Below are 22,148 nucleotides of genomic sequence, written 5' to 3'. Positions count from 1 at the left end.
GATGCTGTACCTGTGATGAGGACTAACTCCATTCACTCTTGATCAATGTAACTAAACTATAACAAAACCAGTCATGAAATGAAGGCTAGGCAGAATCTGCTAATTTCTATGCAAATCTTACAAGGCCTTTCAGTGGTTTCTTTGTCCCATGTCGCACGACAAAGAAAGAAACATTTTTGAGGCTTTTAAAAATGGCCGGTAGTAATCCCATGAAACCACTTCGCCGGTCTCTATCTGGAAATCTCCTGTTTCTGCTGGGAAACGTAACTCAGCCGTTGCTAAATAATGAAAAAAGAGACCTCAAAATGTCTGACCTCCACACCGGAACATTAGAAAAGGTGGTTTCCAAGAACAGAAAAGAAATTAAACCAGCATCCCATTCACACAACAGAGGAAAAACTCAAGACAGTGTACACGTTCATTCAGACTCCATACAATGAACATAGTTCTGTTGAATTTGTTTACAGATGAAAACCTTCAAAATGACACGCATGCCTACTGGCACATGAAAACAATGAAAACAATGCCCGCTCATCTACAGTATCTTGACACAGGATTGATACTGTATATGGGATACAGACCTTACTCGTCTTGCTGTGCTATGTTCTTTTCTCTGTTGTTTAGAGTCCGCGCCCAGGGCACCCTAACCCGGTGTAGTTTGGTGCATGTTTCAATAAATTGACTATGACTATGACTATGATGGTGTGTATTACGGCAAGATCAGTTCACATTCCCATCTCTGTGGTTGAAAGCTGGTGGGATGTTGTTACAAGTGAGACATCGGAAGCACTAACCAGAACAATGTAACTGGTTGTGTTTGTTGTCACATACCTGAGAGACGCTACCATGGATTATGTTCAGTCTTAAACAGATAACACATGTTGTGATGTGTCTCATTGCTTCAGCACATCCCAATGCACAAACATTTCTCTCACAGTCTCTAACGTAGGTTTAAAAACGTAGGTTTCTAACGTAGGTTTAAAAATCCCATCCCACCCTGGGTACGAACACTTTGCTCGGCTGCCCTCGGACAGGCGGTTCAGGACCATGTTCGCAAGGACAAACAGACTGAAGCTCAGCTTCTACCCCAGGGCCATTCAGGCCCTGAACACAGCAAAGACCTAGTTTCTAGGCCCTGGACAATCTAGACAATTTGATGGCAGCTACTAGATTGAAATCAAGTGCAATACTGAAACACAACTGTGAACATTTCAAACCTGCAAACTGCGACACTTTAAATGAATGTGCAATAACACTATGTGCAATATGACAACCCTCGGGTACATAAGGTTCAGAGATAGGAAATGTTAGAATAGGTATAGCATAGCATAGAGTACAGCACAGTGTTTTATTTGTATAGTATAGTATAGTGGATAGTGTACATAGCCTTTATTTATGTAAACCAGCTCTTTTCCCTTCTTGTTTTTAGTTTTTTTCCCTAGCACCAGGGGAGCCCCACCTCCCAAATTTCGTTGTTTGGTACCTGTACTATATCAATGACAATAAAGACCATTCATTCATTCATTCATTCATTCATTATATTCCTCTATATAATGTCATTACCATCCATGCTCTGAGTAGATTACATCACAACACAGACACAGAGCAATCAAGTGGATCTTTGTCTGGCGTTTCTGGAGAGAGGCAGTCAGTCAGGACCCAGGGCCAAGAGCAGCGCCTGCAGATGGCCTTTGCTTCAGACTCACACACAAGAATGACACTGTCACCCCCCCCCCCCCCTCTCTCTCTCTCTCAGCTGTGTCACCGTGGCCACAAAACCAATTCCTCTTTATTGGCTGTTTCCGTTGCTCTGCTATTCGACCCTCTCTGTGCCAGAGCCTCAGCCAGGTGCATTCTGGGGGTTATTTTATCAATCCCACCATGCACTGCCAGCTAAATGAGGCCACTGTTTCCTGGGTCTCTCTCTCTCTCACTCTCTCTTGTTTTTCTCTCCTTTTTCTCTCCCTACTTTCTCTCTCCCTCTTTCTCCCTCTCTCCGGGTCTTTTTGCGGGTGCAGCTGTCTCTTTATAATGCCGGTAAAGACAAGTAGCCATGGCTGAAAGTGACAGGAGGAACAGGTGTGCTGTTAAAATGATAAATCTACCCTCTCTCAGATACAATTGCACTCTGTGTTTTAAAGACAATCCCCCCTGCATGGGGACTGGCTGGAAGATGAAAGACGCCCAGAGATAATACACCCTCACTGAGGAGGAGCAAGCTAGGAGAATTACAGAACCTCCTTCCAATGTCTCCTTCCAATGTCTCCTTCCAATGTCTCCTTCCAATATCTCCTTCCAATGTCTCCTTCCAATGTGCCAATGTCTCCTTCCAATGTCTCCTTCCAATGTCTCCTTCCAATCTCCTTCCAATGTGCCAATGTCTCCTTCCAATGTCTCCTTCCAATGTCTCCTTCCAATGTGCTTAACACTGACGTTGCCAGTGTTAAGCTTGAGACGCAGAAAAGCAAAAATCTAATCAATGGATAATATAAACACATCCGTTTGAAGTTAACGGAATCGATCCATCTGTATTCTACAAACAATTACGCAAGGCTAATAAGTGTGTGTTCTTTCATAATCATGTGGTCATGATCAACTGTCCTCCACAAAATACCATACTTTAAGATATTACATTGATGACCCATTTTCTTATGTGGAAAAACTTGCCCTCCATAATGCAAACTAATCTTTTATAAATCATTTTCTGAAACAGACTTTTTGGCCCCGGGATCATATTCCAGGGGTTATTACAAAGCTAAAACGGTGTTTTCCCAATATTCCTGACAGTGCTGGCCTGATTCTGGGTTGCTGATTCGGGCCTGGGACTGATGGACTGCTCCATGGCATTCCGTAGCGCTCCGATCGCTCGCTAGCATCTGGAACTCATCAGTGTAAACAAAGGAACTGTGGGGGAGCCCAGGCCCCTCTCTCTGCCTCTACTCATCCCACAGGAGATCACCCAGAGAAACACAAGAAGACCAAACCAACCCTGGATCGAACTCTGTGTCAGTGTGCGTGTGTGCGTGCATGCGTTGTGTTATGGTGTGGTGTAGTGTGTGTGTGTGTGTGTGTGTGTGTGTGTGTGTGTGTGTGTGTGTATGCACTCACTCTCTCCCCGCTCTCTCCAGAATCTGTATTTATCTTGGCCCAGATTCAGAAAAATATCGATTCACAGAAACACCACAAAGACACTTTTGGAGTGGAGTCTCTCAGTGCTTTTGTTGGGTTAAGCTCGTTAGCCCTGGCACTTCTAATACGACCTCTAATGACTACAGTATCATGTGGTTTTAGCTAGCAGTCTGGTGAATGACACAAGGAAACACCAAAATCTGGATGTGGTTTAAGCCTGACGACTGAAAGATCAAAGCCTAGATCAAGTTGAACCAGCCTAAAGACAGGAGGACAGGGAGATATTTCCTACACTTTCCATGATAGTTATTTTAGTAACAGTAGAACGTTAATAATTCGGTTGGTTTCTTTGGTACTGAGCTGATCACTGTCATGTGGTTATATGGGAGTCACTACTTCATTCTAGTGTTGTTTGTTAGTAACACACAGTTTTGAAGGGTGTTTTATTGCCATGTTCATAGTATATGGTGTGATATTCGGGCCTCTTTTATGAAATAAACTGTACTGTGAGTCTCTCTGAATAATAGTGTCTGTTATAGTCGATGGAAAAGGGTTGCAAAATAGAATAATAGAATCAAACATTTGCAGTTGAACCAACAGGACGAGAGAAATGTGCTGCAGGGGTGTTCTGCTTAGGCACGTAGAGTTCACTGCTAGTCGAGGTTGGCATGTTGGCAGGGACCAATTATTGTGAACATACATCCAGCCTTCAAATAATACCAGAGATACGGTAGAGGGATTCCACCAAGTGTATTCCAGATCAATTCATTGGTATTGAAAGGAATCAAGTAGCAAGAGATCATACAGCCTTGCGTAAGGCTTATTACTTACTTAAGATCATTCTAGTTCATCCAGTTCCCTCACCTTTAGAAACACTCATAGTAACATAGAATATCTACATATATAATATATATATACTGTATATATATAATATATATATATATACTGCATAGCAAAAATAATATAGTATATTTAGACATGCATTTAACTCATGTAGTGCAGAGGGTGAAAGAAGTCACCCCAATTGTCAATATTATAGAGTGTCATGTGTGATTATATTCACCCCCAAAAATATATTATGATGCGTCATTTTTTATCCAATCAAAGTATTGTTGCTAGGTAGGAATTACAGACTTACTACAGGATCTCTGTTCTCTCCACGAGCCCTCACTACTGGGGTTCCCCAGGGCTTAGTCCTAGGGCCCTTACTGTTCTCCCTCTATACCAAATCTCTTGGCTCTGTAATTTCCTCACATAGTTTCTCCTACCACTGCTACACAGATGACACTCAGCTGAACAAGACTGAGCTGCTCTTCTTCCCTGAGAAAGCCTGCCCTCTCCAAGACTTCTCTTTCACAGAACTCTCCTGGGACCTCCTCTCAGACAGCCAAGAATCCTGGGGTGATCCTTGAAAAGCACTTATCCTGCGTGGCGAACATCACAACAACAGCCCACTCCTGTAGATCCTTCTTCTACAACATCAGAAGGATACATTCATTACTCACGAGAGAAGCAGCACAACTAGGGATTGGAACTGTTAAGATGTTAGTGATACCGATGCCATTATCGATCTGATTCTTTATCGATTCCCTTATTGATTCCTGCAAATTCTTTGGTGTGGAAAAAAAGTAGGCCTACGCACGTTTTCAGCATCAACGCAGCTGTTTTATTATCTCTTGAGTCTCTGAACTCAGTGTAGAATGTCTGTGTGTAGAACGTTAACACATTGGTAGCACTATCTGGCAAGGAGCGCAAAGTATCAATGGGCGACGTGCAGACTCAGAGTTTGACGTCATGGCGCATGAGGTTTTGCAACACGCAACCATCAAAAAAACATGCCGGCCTCCAACCTTGGAGGCGTACGATTCCGACGGTTTTAACAATTTGTTACCGGTTCTCAACTGGAATCGGTTCTCAATTCCCATCCCTAATCACAACTCTTGGTCAAGACACTTGCGATCTGGCACCTTGACTACTGCAACACACTCCTGGCCGGCTCCCCGCCTGGTGTCTACTGGGCAGAAAAGGGAACAGCCCCTCCCTACTTGCAAGCAATGGTCAACCCATGAGCATTCCACTGCTGTCAAGACTGCAGAGTCACTACCTCTCTCTTCAGGCTACATCAAGACTGCAGAGTCACTACCTCTCTCTTCAGGCTACATCAAGACTGCAGAGTCACTACCTCTCTCTTCAGGCTACATCAAGACTGCAGAGTCACTACCTCTCTCTTCAGGCTCCATCTTGACTGTTCCTACTAAAGGCCTCTACATCCCTACTGTACAGTCTATCTACTGTAAAAAAATATATATATATATATATATATATCTTCCTTCGTCCTAGCATAGATTTGTTTTTCTTACGATGACTGATGGATAGGTGATTCACTTACTTAGACAAATGTACTTGGAGCTGTTGGATAGCTTTGGATAAAGGCCAGACGCCGTTATCCAAAAGCTCCAAGTACATTTGTAAATGTAAATTCCTCTGATTTATGGTGAATAAAACCACAATTTATTCACAGCAACAAATGAAAAGGTTATTAAGATATACTGCATGACTCATTTTTGGATGTCTGGAACCCTAACCCTAGTTTTCAGGAAACCTCATTTTGAGTCAGAGCAGAAAAACAATATTACATCTACCCGTAGAGTGCATGATGGTGTTTTATATACTATAAGTTATCATGGTTGATTTAATTGTGTAATCTCAAGTTCAAGCCACTTTTGACTACATTCTATTTGTAGCTTATTGGCAGAACTATCCATAATTTACGTCTTGTAGGAAAAATCACAATATGGTGTGAAGTGTACAATTACGCATGCTTGTAGCTAGACCTACATTCATCACTACCCTCATACAATACTGTGACACACAGGACGCGGGCATTACACTTCATGTCACTTGGACTGCATTTGCTCTCCCCTTAAGTTGCATAGTTTCCTAGTTCCTACTATACATATGTATAAAAGCAACTTGTTGTACATGTACAGTGGGGGAAATTAGTATTGAACACATCAATATTTTTTAAATTCAACATATTTTCATTGCACCTATTCACATAAAATGTAGACCAGACATTGGTATTAACTCAATAAAACTACACAGTAGTAAATATCTAGAAATAGAACAAAGTTGAACATCAGCAATCTATCGACAAATCTATCTAACATTTAGCATGGATACATCTTGGTCCAGGATAGCTCACACACACCTTTCACCAGTAGGCCTAGACTGCAAAGCTGAAAAAAGAATCTGGGACACAAGAAGAAATAAAAATTGGTAATGGTCCGGTGATAGAGAGGCTGCAATTTTGATAAATCATCACAATAAAATTGAATCTAATCTAATCTAATCTAATCTTTACTATTTTTAAAGGAAAAACTGCCGGTATGCACTCGGTATTCGGCCAAGTGTTTCCTTGTTTTCGGCCTCGGACAAGAATTTTCATTTCGGTGCATCCCTAGTCTAAAGAAAGTGAATCATCTATTATCACATGCATTAGACACTGAGAAAATCATCGGCTTTATTTATTTCATGGCTTTATTTATTTCCCTCAACCCCCCTGTACAGTTTCTCTACTGTTAATAATAAAAACATTATGACTGCCAATGGCCCCTGGCTCGAGCATAGATTACTTGTTCTTGCTATGACTGCTGGATAGATGATTAGTCAAATGTATTTGTAGCTTTGGATAAAGGCATCTTGCTAAATGCCAAAAATGTGAATGTAAATGCAAATGTTTCCATATGATTGAAGATTGAAATGTGTTTAATCAACAAATATTTGGTTGAACATAAAAAAAATAAAAAAAAATCAAAGAAGATCATTTGTGTTGATTGAACATATTTCATATAATATGAAACTGATGTACAGAACTGTGTTACGTAAACCCAAAAGCCTTTCAGGGTAAGTAAGACTTTCTACAAGACTCAAGAGTCTCAACCCTCCGATTCCTGGGACACAACATGCGGGATGACCTGGCCTGGAAGGACAACACTAAAGGCACCATCAAGAGGGCACAACAGCGGCTATACACCCTGAGATGCCTCAGGAAACAACACAACAAGCAGGAGATACTGGTGGCCTTCTACCACGGCGCAGTGGAGAGCATCCTCACCTTCGGCATCTCCAACTGGTTCCACAGCTGCACAACAGCGGAGAGAAACGAGCTACAGAGAGTCGTGAGAACAGCACAGAAGATCACCGGCGCCCCCCTCCCCTCTCTGGAGGAGCTGTACAAAACACGCTGTCTCAGGAGGGCCTCCAAGATCTCCAAGGACCCGACCCACCCTGGGCACGTACACTTTGTCAAGCTGCCCTCGAACAGGAGGTACAGGACCCCGGCCGCTAAGACAAACAGACTGAAGGACTGCTTCTACCACAGGGCCGTCAAGGCCCTGAACACAGAAAAGGCCTAAGTTCTGGGCCCAGGACAGTCCGGACGGATTGTATGGCAGCTAGTGCTGAGGCACAAACATGTACATTTTCAAGCCTGCAAACTGTGACACTTTAAAATAATGTGAAAAAATACTTTTTGTGCAATATGACAACCCTAGTTGACTATCTGTGCAGTATAGTACAGTGGATTGTGTACATAGCCTTTATTGATGTAAACCAGCTCCTTCCCTTCTTGTGATTTTATGCATCTATGCTTTTTCTAAAATGTGTTTTCTTTTCTCCTTTCCTAACACCAGGGGAGCCACCCCTCCTAAATTTCGTTGTTTGGTACCTGTACTGTAGCAATGACAAATAAAGTCCATTCCATTCCATTCCATTCCAAACACTGCTCTGCTGCTGCAGTCTGCCACGGCTGCAGTACTATGGTAGTTGTCAGTGTGTAATACCCTGATAACTAGTTGGTAGTATGTGAGTGTGTAATATCCTGATAACTAGTTGGTAGTATGTGAGTGTGTAATATCCTGATAACTAGTTGGTAGTATGTGAGTGTGCGGTAAACTGATATGTTAGGCACGACTTCCTCTATGAGCCCCACATCATCACTCACTCTCACCCTGGGCGGTGCCTGAACCTGGGGGGGGGGGGGGGGGGGGGTCGGCCTACAACTCAACTGGGTCACCGTGCTATTCTTAAAAAAAGGTTTCATGTTCGAGGCCTTTATTTTAGTTAAAGCTATGTGCTACATCAGGTATTCAATTCCCCCCCTATAAAAAGCAGCTTACTTACAATAGTACTGTACCTCCCTGTTGCTTTAAGGGATGGGTCTAAATATGCTACTGTAGCCTTCGTAGACGCAGCTTTAGTCTTTTTTTAGTCCTTTAGTCACTCAGTTCTTTTAGCTCGTTCTTTTTTTATTGCGTTTGAGGTTTACGTTTACAATGTATTAGTCTCGAACACTCCTCACATGCTTTTAGTCTTTAAATCGCCATGGCCGGCTAGATTTGTATCATCTAATGTTTTGTCTCATTGTCTTTTCAATTGTATTGTCTTTTCTGCCTTTAATTATTTCTTATAAATAAAGTTTGATTTGATTTAGGCCTAACTATAATACAGTACAGCAAGCAGACCACCGAGACTTACTGTGTTATGTACTGTATAATACTTATGTACTTAATGTACTGTACAGATGTGAAGTCAAAAATTAAGTACATTAATCTGATCTGAAGTCAGACATAACATTAATCTAATCTGAAGCTGTTTAAACCGACATCAACATAAAAAATAAAAAGCTCCATAAATCTAAGCAGACTTTATGCAGTTTTATATATAAAGCAGGCCTGTTCTGAGATGCGGTGTAACATCAGATACTTTAAACACACGTGCGAGCACACACACGCACATACGCACACACACACACACACACACACACACACACACACACACAAGATCGAAGTTAGGGAAACAATTATAGCAAACATATTATATGATGCATATTGTGTTCAAGATCTATTTTCTGAGACCCCATATTCTTAAAATAACAGACAAGTTTAGCATTTGAGTTGATTCATTTATGGGATTTAGGGCTCTATTATTGGAGCTGAGATCCCGTCTCCGTCAACGTGGGTTTGTTATCCGACTGTGGCACAGACAAGGCCTTCAGTGGAGGCTGGCCGAGGTAGAAATCACAGAACGGGCTCATTGTAATGCATGGAACAGAATGACCAATTAGATCAAACACATCACACATTACAATGACCCTGTCCTCCTATTTCTGCCCTCCCCTGATGGCCTTTCAGACGGCCGCTCCAACCATAGAAGAACTCCACAAGTGCATTTTCCTCTCTACAAACAGACACAAATAGACCACCCTAGGAAACACTACCTCCTCTTGTGTGTGTGTGTGTGTGTGTGTGTGTGTGTGTGTGTGTGTGTGTCTGTCTATGTGTCTGTCTGTGTGTCTGTCTGTGTGTCTGTCTGTGTGTCTGTGTGTGTGTGTGTGTGTGTGCGCGTATCTGCGTGCGTGTGTTTGTGCGTATGTGCGTGCGTGTGTGCGTGTGTTTGTGGGTGTTGTGTGTGTGTGTGTGTGTGTGTGTGTGTGTGTGTGTGTGTGTGTGTGCGTGCGTGCGTGCGTGCGTGCGTGCGTGTGTGTGTGCGCGCGCGTGTGTTTAAAGTATCTGATGTTACGCCGCATCTCAGAACAGGCCTGCTTTATGTAATGCTCTGAGAACAGTAGGGATTTAGTGTAAACACATTCTGGTGTCCCGGAGTAGTATGCATATCACTTCTGTTTAGTCTATTTCGAGGCCTGTGGGAGATATCGCTAAAGAGCCTCTCGTTTTGATTTGGTCAGATATGATGAAGTGGTTCCATTTGCAGGTCAACACCACAGTGGTTAGTGGTTACAATGCACACAACGCACAATACACACCACCAGTGGACCAATCAAGGAGTGAGTGTGTACCAGACGCACACACACACACACACACACACACACACACATAAAACACACACCTGATCTCCCCCATCACTCAATAGTGTTTACATTTCATAAGCAATTCCATTAAAACGGCAGCCTGCACATATTTGGGTCCTTTGGTTCGGTACGCGTGAGTACCGAGCACGAATGCAGCGTTCTTTTACCCACTGCACGTGCAGAACTTTTTTGTGTTTTGAAGTAATCTCAGCCAGTACGCATTCGCACACACACACACGCCACAGAGAGATGGTCAGTAGTTTAGTCTAAACTAGAGCTTGAAGCTCCTCCAAGGTCCCTTAAATTAAAATGAGGGTTTCTCAGTTACCTACAATGACGATGGACAAAGACAGGTGGATCAGACCAAAGCTATATGCCGGCATTGTTCAACTGTGATCGGGTATGCGGCTGGCTGGACGTCGAACTTGCTCACTCATTTGAGACGGCGTCAGCCGAATGTGAACATCACAGGTACGAGGAAAAAACTGTGAAGTGCGAACCCCATGGCATTTAAGCAGCCTCTCACTAACAATTCACACCAGGCCAAAGCTATAACAAACGCCATCAGGTGTTTTTATAGCAGCGGACCACACTCCGTTGTAGAGAACACAGGTTTTAAATATAATGTTGAAAGTAATCGAGCCCCTTAAACACCTGATGGATTTGACCAGACAATCGCAGTTAACTAACTGCATGGAATTATACATGGTCTCGACCAGGGTAACTGCCTGAGCGGATTTCCCTGGTCAGTCCCATTCACACTTATGTCGACCCTGGAAATTGCATGGAATCTACTGGGAAGGCTTGTATGTGTGGAAGGGGATTTAGCATCCTAGTACGCTTGTGTGTTTGTGGCAACTTGCTGCAGAGGCTGTCCTGGTATGATCCAACAGATGGCCCAGTAAAACAGCACCACAGTGGATGGAACTACACAGCACGCACCTCTGAAATAGTCATACATTATAAATATTATAATAATAATAATAAATACACACAATGCTTTTTTTAAGGATGCGGCTGATCAGAACACAGAAACGAATAATAGTTGGGAGAGATCTGTTTTTCACTTCGAAGGACAGTTAGGATGCTGTGTTAAACGTGGAGCATAAAACAAGGAAAATCTCGGTTTTTGAGGCACACACTAAAAGTGTGGCCAAACTGAAAAAGAATGCTAGGTGAAAGAGCGATAGCCCCACTGAGACGAACACAACATGGTTTCTAGCCAAGGAATGTGTGTGTCTGTGTGTGTGTGTGTGTGTGTGTGTGTGTGTGTGTGTGTGTGTGTGTGTGTGCGCGCGTTTGTGCGTGTACTATTCATTTCTCCATAGTAACAAGAACAGCTGCAATGGCGTGCGTCTCTGTGCCAGCTCTCTGTTTTGTTTGGTCTATTAACCCATCATAACATACTGTATATAACATGAATATATAGTATATTAAGACATTTCTAAAATGTTTGTTCGTAGGATATTTATCCATGTAACTCGTGTTAAACTAATGTCCCATCCTGCGCTCGCTAGCCCTAGCCTTAGCGTTAGCCTAGCGTAGCCAGGGCCCTAGTAACCCCAATGAGCTCTGCAGCTGTACAGCGGCATTAGGTTACCACACCAGGCCAGGGAGTGAATGACAAGAGCAGGTTTTCTGTGGCTCGGCCGAGGCCTGACAGAGGTGCATAAACACCCGTCTTATTACGGAGCTCGGGGAGTCGTGGAGGGAGGGAGGGAGGGAGGGAGGGATGGATGGAGGGGCGGAAAACGGGACTGTTGTCTATCTTTCTCCCTTTTTATCTTTCTCTCTCCCTTGTCGTTTATTTCTCCCTGTTCCTGATAAGCCTTATCTGTTTATGTTTCAGCTACTCTCGTACACCCTCCGTGTCGAAGGTCCTCTCCTCTCCTCTCCACGACTGCATGACAGTCTCTCTCTCTCTCTATCTCTCTATCTCTCTCTCTCTCTCCTCTCCTAACCCTCTCTTCTGTTCTTTCTCTTCTCTCCCTGCTGTTTCTCTCCAGTGTTTGGGTAACCTGACTATGTGAGTGTCAGAGACGAGAGAGAGCGAGACAAACAGGGGGGGGGGGGGTTGGAGAGAAAGAGGGATGAGGGGGGAGAGAGGGATAGTGGGGAAGAGAGAGAGCTTACAGAACAACTGGAAGGAAGATCAGGGGTCATCCTGTCAAAACATTCCCAGGGTGCACCTCCCCAAGCCCGGACTGGGGACGGCCAGACACACACACAGACACACAGACACACACACACACACACGTAAGCGTTTCCCCCGTCTGTACACATAGCACAATGACACGGTTAATACACTCTTGGGTGGGGGATGGGACTTCCAGTAGTGTCTGCTCCAGCCTAGTTCCACAACACACACACACACACACACACTCACACTCACACACACACACACACACACACACACACACACACACACACACACACACACACATACTAGTCTGGCATACCACTAGCCTACTACTGAGCTGCAGTCAGTACCCTACTGAGGGAACAATATGGGCTGCGTTTCTGACCTCTCTGTCTGGAGATGCTATACACACACGCAGGCACGCGCACACACACACACACACACACACACACACACACACACACACACACAATAGGCCCCTTAATAACCACCAATCTTTCCCACCACTAGGGCCTTCCCCAATGGGGCCCATTCAGAGCGACGGCCACTCCAATGGTACCCATTCAACACCAGCACAAAGCCTGCTGTGTCACTCATCCCTGCTCTGTGACACACCAGCCACTCTGTCTGTCTGTCTGTCTGTCTCTGTCTCTGTCTCTGTCTCTGTCTCTGTCTCTGTCTGTCTCTGTCTCTGTCTCTGTCTCTGTCTCTGTCTCTGTCTCTGTCTGTCTCTGTCTCCCTGTCTCTGTCTCTGTCTCTGTCTCTGTCTCTGTCTCCCTGTCTCTGTCTGTCTCTGTCTGTCTTTGTCTGTCTCTGTCTCTCTCTGTCTCTGTCTCTGTGTCTGTGTCTGTCTGTGTCTCGGTCTCGGTCTCTGTCTCTGTCTCTGTCTGTCTCTGTCTGTCTGTCTGTCTGTCCGTCCGTTCGTCCGTCTCTCAGCCACTCTGCCTGGCCTCCTCCACCGTCTGTCAATCATTGTTGTGATAATGCAGGGTGTGGAATCGTGTGAATGCACAAGAACATTCTTCCATTCCTCATTCCATTCCATCCATGACAATGAGCCTATCCTCCGATTTCTACCTCCACCAGCCTCCCCTTCTGAAGCGCAGCCAGGAGTCTAGTGACCTGCCTCTGCCAGGTTAGAAGGACACAGTGCTGTTGTCATAATCTGACCTTGTGACCCAATCATGTTGACATCCTCCCTCTCTACATATGACCTGGAATGTTCTTCAGAGAGGGTGTGAGGATTCCTCCTGGTCGTTCTACTCTAACGCCTTTCTGTGTGTTTGGTTCTACGTATTCCTAGGACTCCTGTCCTGTAAGAACATGTTATTATCATTTTATTATTAGCTTTTATAATTGTATTATTATTATTTATTAATGTATTTATTTAATTATTATTATGTTATTATTATGATGATTACTATTATTAATAATAATAATATTAATAATATATGTAATTCTAATAATGTTTTTGTTTATTATTATTATTATTATTTATATTTATTTTTTAATTATTCATATTTTTTAATTATCATTTTATTATCGCAAATGATTCAAGATGGAATGCAACTTACTGCCTGGCAATACGCAGTAGTGAGTTTACCTGCCATTGTCTCCGTTTGATGACATCAGAGCAGCCGTAGCTGCGGGGTTAAGAGTCATGGTCACTGCAGGAACAGGAAGTGGAGCTGGACTTGTTGTCTCAGCAAAAACCCAGAGGAAGAAGGATTCCTGTACAGAACACAAACCAGCTGGCAGGAAACTCTACTTTTATAATTCTTTTAACTTTGATTTCCTTTCGGAGGAAGTGCTCTCGCTGTGCTTTCTCTGGCGCTGTCTCTCTGAGCTCTGGACCCAACGCCGCTGGCAGACTCAGGGACTACACCTTATCTGTCTCTGTCAGCTCAGCAAACAAAATGCCCTGAAAAATGCAACATTCAAATTGCCACCGAAAACAGAGCTCATAAGTCTGTTTTCCTGTCTCTTACTATAGCACATTTGGAGACGGCAGTTCATTTCTCTGGCAATGTCAAAATTGATGATAGATCTCGGGCAGACAAAGTTTAGACGCAAAAACTCTCTGGGGGTCTCTGGGGTTATAGAATTAAGTGAACAGCAGATGGAATGTCAAGAGGCTATAAGCAACCGAGAGAGACAGAGAGAGAGCGAGACAGAGAGAGACAGAGAGCGAGACAGAGAGAGAGAGAGAGACAGAGAGAGAGAGAGAGAGAGAGAGAGAGAGAGAGAGAGAGAGAGAGAGAGAGAGAGAGAGAGAGAGAGAGAGAGAGAGAGAGAGAGAGAGAGAGAGAGAGAGAGAGAGAGAGAGAGAGAGAGAGAGAGAGAGAGAGCGAGAGAGAGTGATTGTGACAGAGTGATGCCCTGTATAGAAAACAAAACAGCTGGCAGAAGTAGAGGGGAATGTAAACAGATGATTATACTGTATTATATTTAGACACGTTTCCGTGAATCTGAGGAGCAGCTTCTAAATGGAGAACATTCTAAGGCTCGTTTTAGCAGTAAAACCTACAGTACAGCTACAGTAAAAACACGTTCTTCTGGGAATATTACCCTCCGGGGATTGATAACATCAATTAGCTATAGGACTGCACGCTCCCTCATGTGTTGCCCCCCTATGGCCCAATCACGGGTGGGCTGCCTAATTAGCAAGCCTGGGTAACAGTCTGCTACAATCGTGAGCTTAGAATTATAAAGTTCTATCTCCATTTTTGTCCCAATTGAGGTTTTTTTAGATAATCTGACCCATTAGGTGTTTATTAATGCCTGTGTGGTGTTATTATTTTTAAATGTTGACATTTTTGAGTTAGTAATTCATAAAATACAAAGGTTCCATCTCACAAAACATAATGGAATGTAAAAACTTTGACGCTCAATATCTCTGAACTACCCTAAACGGAGATAGAACCTTATAATTCTAAACTCACGAAATAGATATCGTCTTGCCAAGCTAAGAGATGAAAAGGAAGTAGTCACCAAACAGCCCAAGGACAATTAGAAAACATACATGAACGCAGTTATGAAGTAACCAGGACAATGTGCTGCACATGTATGTATTCATGTGGGATGTCATATTAACAAAGGAACTACAGTGCAGATTTAGTGTGAGGGTTTATTACTGGAGCCACACACACACACACACACACACACGCATGCACACACACACACACACACACACACACACACACACAACCACACCAGGAAACGGGCTGGGCCCCAGACGAATGGTGCACCAGTCAGCAGTGATGTAACAATGCAATCAAATAAGAAATTGCATAATGCAATTACAATGCATGCAGGGGCCTCCTCTATGAATACCGCAACCGACTGAGTTTGTGAAACAAAGTGTTTATGCAATTATCACAGCAAGACTCCAAGAAAAAGGACTACTTCCACGAATTTGATGGGGGGGGGGAATATTACTGTTTTGTCAACTGCTGAAATTTGAATTTAATTAACTTTTTTTATCGCCCCACGTTTTTGCGTTTACACAACCGCTGGAGTTTTCTACTGTAAACAAATTGCCCTGCCACTCATTACCGCATTAAGTCTTAAAAGGTTTATCACCAGAATCAAAGAAAAAAGCAAACAGTTAGGATAACACAATACTGAGTTCAGGGAGCCATATGTCTGTGCTATAATAGTGCTCACTTCACAGAGCTAGGGTGACTTTGTTGTCACTGTTATGGAAGATGATTGTCACCATTTGTCAGTATGCCCTGACTGCTGACAGCCCACCTCCTAACGGCGAGGAGGCGTGAACACTTCCTCAGGCTAACCATGTGGTCACATTCATGTCAGCCTCCGAGGTGTAGAGAGTGGCACTGTATTTTAGCCTCCCTTAAGTTACTAACTGCCAAAGTATTCTGTGAACACTCACGGCCCAAGTGTTTTATGAGGTATTTGCCTAGCAACAATAGTTTCATTGGCTAAAAAACAAAGCGTCATAATTAACGCATTTCTGGTGAATAAAGTCAGCCTCTAGAATGTTGACAATTTGGGTGATTTTATTCACCCCTTGGCAGTGAATAAGTTAACCTGCATTGTTTGGTTTGGCCATGCGTAAAGGATTTAGTATGGTTGTCGTTCAGGTGTCTTCACGAGTCACGACAGACACCAAGACAAATGTGACACGTTCTAGTGTTTTGGTCCGCATGTCGGCATACGATTTAATGTTCGGAAACTTCTTTCAAAATGTTTTAATACATTTCCGCGTTGTTGAAAATCAATGACACACTCGCTAGTCGACTAACACAGCTTGTTTTGTGAGCCTGCTAACAATGTTAAGTAGTGTTCTAGTTAACTAGGTAGCAGTGGGGATTACTCACCCAATCCGTTGCGTTGCAGCATTTTGGCTTGACTAGCGAGTTTGTGTTCTGATTCTCAACAACGTTGAAATGTATTTCAAAATAAACGTCTGAACATTTTGATTGGTTGCCGACATGCGGACCAAAACACTAGAAGAACGTGTCACAAATAAGTGAATTAATAGTTAGTTGCAGTGTTTCCCCCACCATTGAATAAGCAGGGATCTCAATAGAAAACATTGCTATAATGTGGCCCTGGACGCTGATTTCCGGGGGCTCTGTACCCCACCACAAGAAAAAATAAATCTGTGGAAAACTATCGGTTAGTTGTACTGTTTTATAAAGCTAGGATGCCTGGAGACATTCAGCTCTCACCAGGACAATTAAGGAGAGCTTCACCAGAAGCAGCAGGCTAGGTCTTTAGCCTGCATCATCCAGGCCATTATCCAGCTGGAAACAACCCCTACACTATCTGTTTCCTCAGGCAAGAAGTGTTGTTGCTCTGCTCAGTTGCGGCTCTTCTCTGTCTTGGCGCCCTAGTGGTGGAACAAGCTTCCCTCCGCTGTCAGGAATGCAGTAGTGTCACTACCTATCTTCCGACCATAGCCAAAAGAGCCATGTCTTCTCCTCCTCAGAAACCTAACACCCTATTGTACACGGACGTAACTTTTGCATGACTCGTTTTCTTCATTTCTCGAGCACTGTCAAGGTTTTACTTTGACTGTGATGTATGGCCGATTCACTCGTTGATTTTCTTACTTCGGACAAATGTCATTATTAGTAAGTCGCTTTGGATAAAAAGCGTGGAGAAGTTCGATCTGCTGCATAATTCACTGAGGAAAAAAAACCTTGAAACAGCAGCTAGCTAAACTATATATATATACACACACACATTCCACCGCCATGATTACAAATGGGAACAAAAGAGGTATTATCCTCGGTGTATAAAGACAGCTCTGTACGTGGATCAATGGGTTTCATGTGTTTTTGATCAACAACATAAGTAACTCTGATGATGCACATCTTGGTGCGCTCTGATATCTGCCCTCCCCATCTGCTCCAGTTCACAGATGAATACTGATGATTTCTCGGGACGTTTTGTACCCAAGGACTTTGTTATACCCTGTTTTGGAGGAGCCAGATAGAAATCATACCACCACCAGCACCAGAGTTGGAACTGTTTGTATTGTGGTTGTACTGTACCAACAGAGTACTGAATGTCTGGCATTTAACATTGACCTATTACAAAGTGTCTCTAAGTAGATCTACTGTAACAATACAAGTATGATCTTGGTAATAAATTGCTGGATTTAGGAGTGGAGTGATGCCAAAGTGTTATGGGAGAGGGGGGGGGGGAACTCACAAACAGCAACACAAAGACATTTTCCATGAGTAGCTAATCCGACTAAAGGGGGAACCAGAGCAGGGAGATGTCAATCAATGCATCATTTTTATGAGAGAAGATCAGAGGCATGACTGTCGGATGGGGGACACAGAACTTAATCAATCATGAGCGCAAGTGGAAGACATCTTGGCCAGGCGCCAGAGTATGGCAAGGAGGGAATTCGGGTCATAACCGGAGGAGCGACCTAATTTTCTGCATAAAAGCTTGTTTACATAACAGCTTTGTCCCCCCCGCCCTGACAATGAGCCTGTGGCCAGCCAGCCAACCTGTAGCCTGGGCTCCCAGGGGACCAGACGCTCAGCTCTGTCACCAGCACTTCCTCTTTACTCACATACCAGGAAGAGGGAGAGGAGAGAGAAATAGAGAGAGAGAGAAAGAGACAGAGAGAGAGAAATAGAGACAGAGAGAGAGAGAGGGAGAGGATAGAGAAATAGAGAGAGAGAGAAATAGAGACAGAGAGAGAGGGAGAGGATAGAGAAATAGAGAGAGAGAGAGAAATAGAGACAGAGAGAGAGAAATAGAGACAGAGAGAGGGAGAGGATAGATAAATATATATAGAGAGAGAATAGAGATAGAAAGAGAGAAATAGAGACAGAGAGAGTGAGAGAGAAATAGAGACTGAGAGAGAGAAATAGAGAGAGAGAGAGAGAGAGAGAGAGAGGGACAGCCGTGTCTCTCTCTGCCGTGTCAGCGCTATCAGAGAGCCACTTCCTGTGTGTGTTTGTGCGTTTGTAACTCTACTTAGATTGTGTTACTGTCTGATTCCCCTCTACATCCCCACAGACCCCCACCAGGGAGCCAAGGGGGTGGGATGGGACTATAAGCGGCTGTCCTGCATGGTCCAATTACTATTAGGAAAGTCCTTCGATTTCTAATCTTGCCCCCTAAACTCGCTAACAATGAGGGGGGGGGGGCTAATTGCACTTAATCTTCCCGAATCAGAAAAGATAAGAGCTAGGTAAAAAAGGTAAAAATTGCAAGACGGAGAGAGTGGGAGAGAGAGAGAGAGAGAGAGAGAGAGAGAGTGGAGGAGGAGTGCATGTCATGAGAATGTGATTCTCCGTGCCGGGAGCCCGGCAGAGTGTTCTGTGAAGTCAGATCCCTCCTCTGTTTTCATTGGCAGGCGGGGTCGCTGTCTTCTGGACGGGCCCGACTCTCAGTGGAACCGACCAACTTATCCCACGATTTATTTATTTTTATGAAGGCCGGGCCCAAACCCCCCCAGGCATCGTTACGGATTACTGGGTTTGGGATCGCCGCCGCCGCCGCCTTCAGGACCGCGCCGTCACGATCTCCATCAGGACCGTCCGTCCGTCCGTCCGCCTTTGGAAAATATCCCACAGGGGAGGCTCACTGGCTTAGGCTACAGTACGGGGACCTTTACACATTCACTACTAGAACCGACCCAACCCATACTGGGGGCTGGCCCAAATATCGTCCTTTTTAGTATTGTTCTTCCCAGCACTGTTACAACAACTATCAGTGGTGTAGTCTACGTGATACGCAGGACTATGCCGTATACCCACTAGGAAAGGCCAAGGATTTCCATATACCCACTTAAAAATGTGTGAGGATACGTAACAGCGTTTTGTGACAGAACTTTCACTTTCATTCATAAAATTCACCCCGTCTGTGTTACGAAGCACTTGACTTTTGGACCATTGGGACTGACTATAGCGTCATATATCAAAGGGGGGAGATGCGACATGAAATATGTCAAAATGCACCACTATCATGCACAGATCAACCTTATAACATGTAATGTTAGATATATAACGTTAGACAGGGAGCACATTTTTTTATGGCGTTCCGAAATGAACGATATGAGGCCAGGAGGGGAAAATCACAGTATACCCACTAGAAGAAACTCTACTACACCACTGGCAACTATGGTGGATGTGTAGGAATGGCCAGAGTAGGGTAGGTGAGTAGGTGTTGGAGGCTGTCTGGAAAAGCTGCTTTTGTTTCTGTTTCTGTTGGCAGTTTAACGAACAGCTGAAATATAAACCAGAAGAGAGCCTGAGACTGAGTTACACTCCTGCATGCTCGCAGGCAGCTCTCCAGAGAGATTTATTTCACTGCCGTGATTGTCCATTGGGGTTACTTTTAATAAAAACAAAAAAAAAGGGTGGACGGTTTTTCACTGACTCGTTACTGACGCTGCCCTCTACCTGACCAGGTCAACGGGTCAAGTACACAGTGATCACATTCAGGGATGAACTTACGACACCCTCACAATGAACTCAAACTACTATCTATCCAAACCTGCTTTAATACGAGGATGTTAAAGTTCATACGTGGTGGAGTCTCAACCCTATAAGATGGCAGAGGCCTGAATTAAAAGGCACAAAAGGTTATAGAAGGAATCGTCATCTCGAAACACCTTAAAAATTCCTAATAAATGATGCAATTGACACGCGTTGAGGGGTTTGACGTGGGAGAGGAGATATTTCATCACTGGACAGGTCTTTTACAGACCTCCAGAGACCTGCCCTTCGTCAAGGGAGTCGTTGATTAATCTCACATCTGCTCCTCGTTACCTCTCCATGCAACGGTGACTCAGGGCCGGGGCTCGTACCTCAGACGTAACCCAGGGAGAGGTAGAGGAGGGGAGGGGGAGGGGGAGGGCAGCAGTATAGGGATATGAGTGGTTGGGATGCTGTGGGGGCTTTGACTTACAAAAGCATGGAAGAGAGAAAGAGGGGGAGAGAGAGAAAGAAGTGTGTGTGCGTGTGTGTGTGTGTGTGGGGGGGGGGGGGTCTGGGTGGGTGGGGGGGCAAGGGAGAAGAAGAGAGAGAGAGCGACAAAAGTATCTGTCACCACTGGTTCATCTAACAAAAACACCTCCACACCAGAATGACTCACAGAATAACTGTTTTTAAAAATCCCATAATTCATGTGCAAACTGAAACCCAGACCATGTAGTTTACTTTTACAAGACGTCGTAAAAGATGATTTCTTGAAGAGGCAGAATGTGAGAACCGCAATGGTCATTTTGTGGTCATCCGTTCCCCCTTATCTCACACAGGCTAGCTCCGAAAGCTATTTCAGTGGAACGACGGTACGACGTCTATATCACAATCTGTTCACTTGAATTCTACTACTTATACAATGAACTTGGCTTCCTTCACAAGTCGAGTGAGTAGAATGTCATTTCGGATGAAGAGCTACTACTAAACATAGAGAAAATGAACGTGTTTCCTTTCATACAATGACTAGATTATATGTGGATCAGAGTAATGGAGTATTTGTTGTGAACAAGCCTGGAACCGATTGGTCACACTGACCCCACAGCACTGCACATTTGGAATGGGTTTCTTTGCTTGTTTGAGAGAGAGACCGGTATCATAAAAGGCTTAAAAAAGGGCTATGAAAAACATGTTGTTGTACCCTCAAATAGATACAATGTTGTACCCCAAACAGACAAGATGTTGTACCCCAAACAGACAAGATGTTGTACTCTATACCACATGCTAAGAGTGTGTGTGTTCCCCGTAGCGTAGACCCTCTCAGTGTGTGTGTGTGTGACACTCGGTAGCCGTCCAACCAATGAAGGCACAGATATGACCAGAGAGGACAGATGCCTGCCTGTCTAACATGTAGGTCAGACCACAACCGCTGAGAGGAAGGGAGAGAGAGAGAGAGAGAGAGAGAGAGAGAGAGAGAGAGGGAGAGAGAGAGAGAGACAGAGAGAGACAGAGAGAGACATAGAGAGACAGAGACAGAGAGAGAGAGAGAGAGAGACAGAGACAGAGACAGAGACAGAGAGAGAAACTGTGATCCATTTCCTACATTGCTATAATAATACAGTTTAATAACATGGGCACCGATGTTGTTGATACTATAGTAGAAGCTGATGTTGTAATGTGTGTGGCTCACCTGTGGACAGTCTTTAATGTAGTGGCCCTTGTTGAAACACAGGTGGCAAAGGTAGTTGGGTGGGGGTCTCTTACTGGGCTTGCGGGGCTCAGAGGAGAGGGAGAGGTCCGAGAAATGGTCTGTCAGGGAGTTGAGTCCATCCACAATGTTGTTTAGGGAGCCATAGGGAGAGACGTTCTTGTACACGCTGTTATTTAAGGCCTGGAACAGAGAACAGAGAAGGACATTCAGAAAAGGATCAAATACTATCCGGGAAAAAAAAACATGGCTGCAATCTTTTTCATTCAAAAAAGTGTATGTTTCAAATTTGAAGTACCTGCAACTCCTAATGTCTGTGTCTTAAAATAACTCACTGATTAGGACTATTGTTGTGACAGAGAGCACCCAGACTCGTCAGAAGAT

At 44.0% G+C, this 22,148-nt stretch overlaps 1 protein-coding gene across 1 annotated transcript in view; it reads right to left on the bottom strand.

Moving 5' to 3' along the window:
- The window catches only part of zcchc24 (zinc finger, CCHC domain containing 24), a 43,167-nt gene that overhangs the window by 13,397 nt on the left and 7,622 nt on the right, over positions 1–22,148 (bottom strand). Inside the window, exon 2 of the mRNA XM_080539588.1 lies at positions 21,747–21,947. Within this exon, the coding sequence (XP_080395714.1) occupies positions 21,747–21,947 (201 nt within the window). The remainder of the gene's footprint in view (positions 1–21,746; positions 21,948–22,148) is intronic.

The sequence above is a fragment of the Nansenia antarctica genome (assembly GCF_963989245.1).
Source record: "Nansenia antarctica genome assembly, chromosome: 1".
NCBI lineage: Eukaryota > Metazoa > Chordata > Actinopteri > Argentiniformes > Microstomatidae > Nansenia > Nansenia antarctica.
This window is presented reverse-complemented; position numbering and strand designations above follow the sequence as displayed.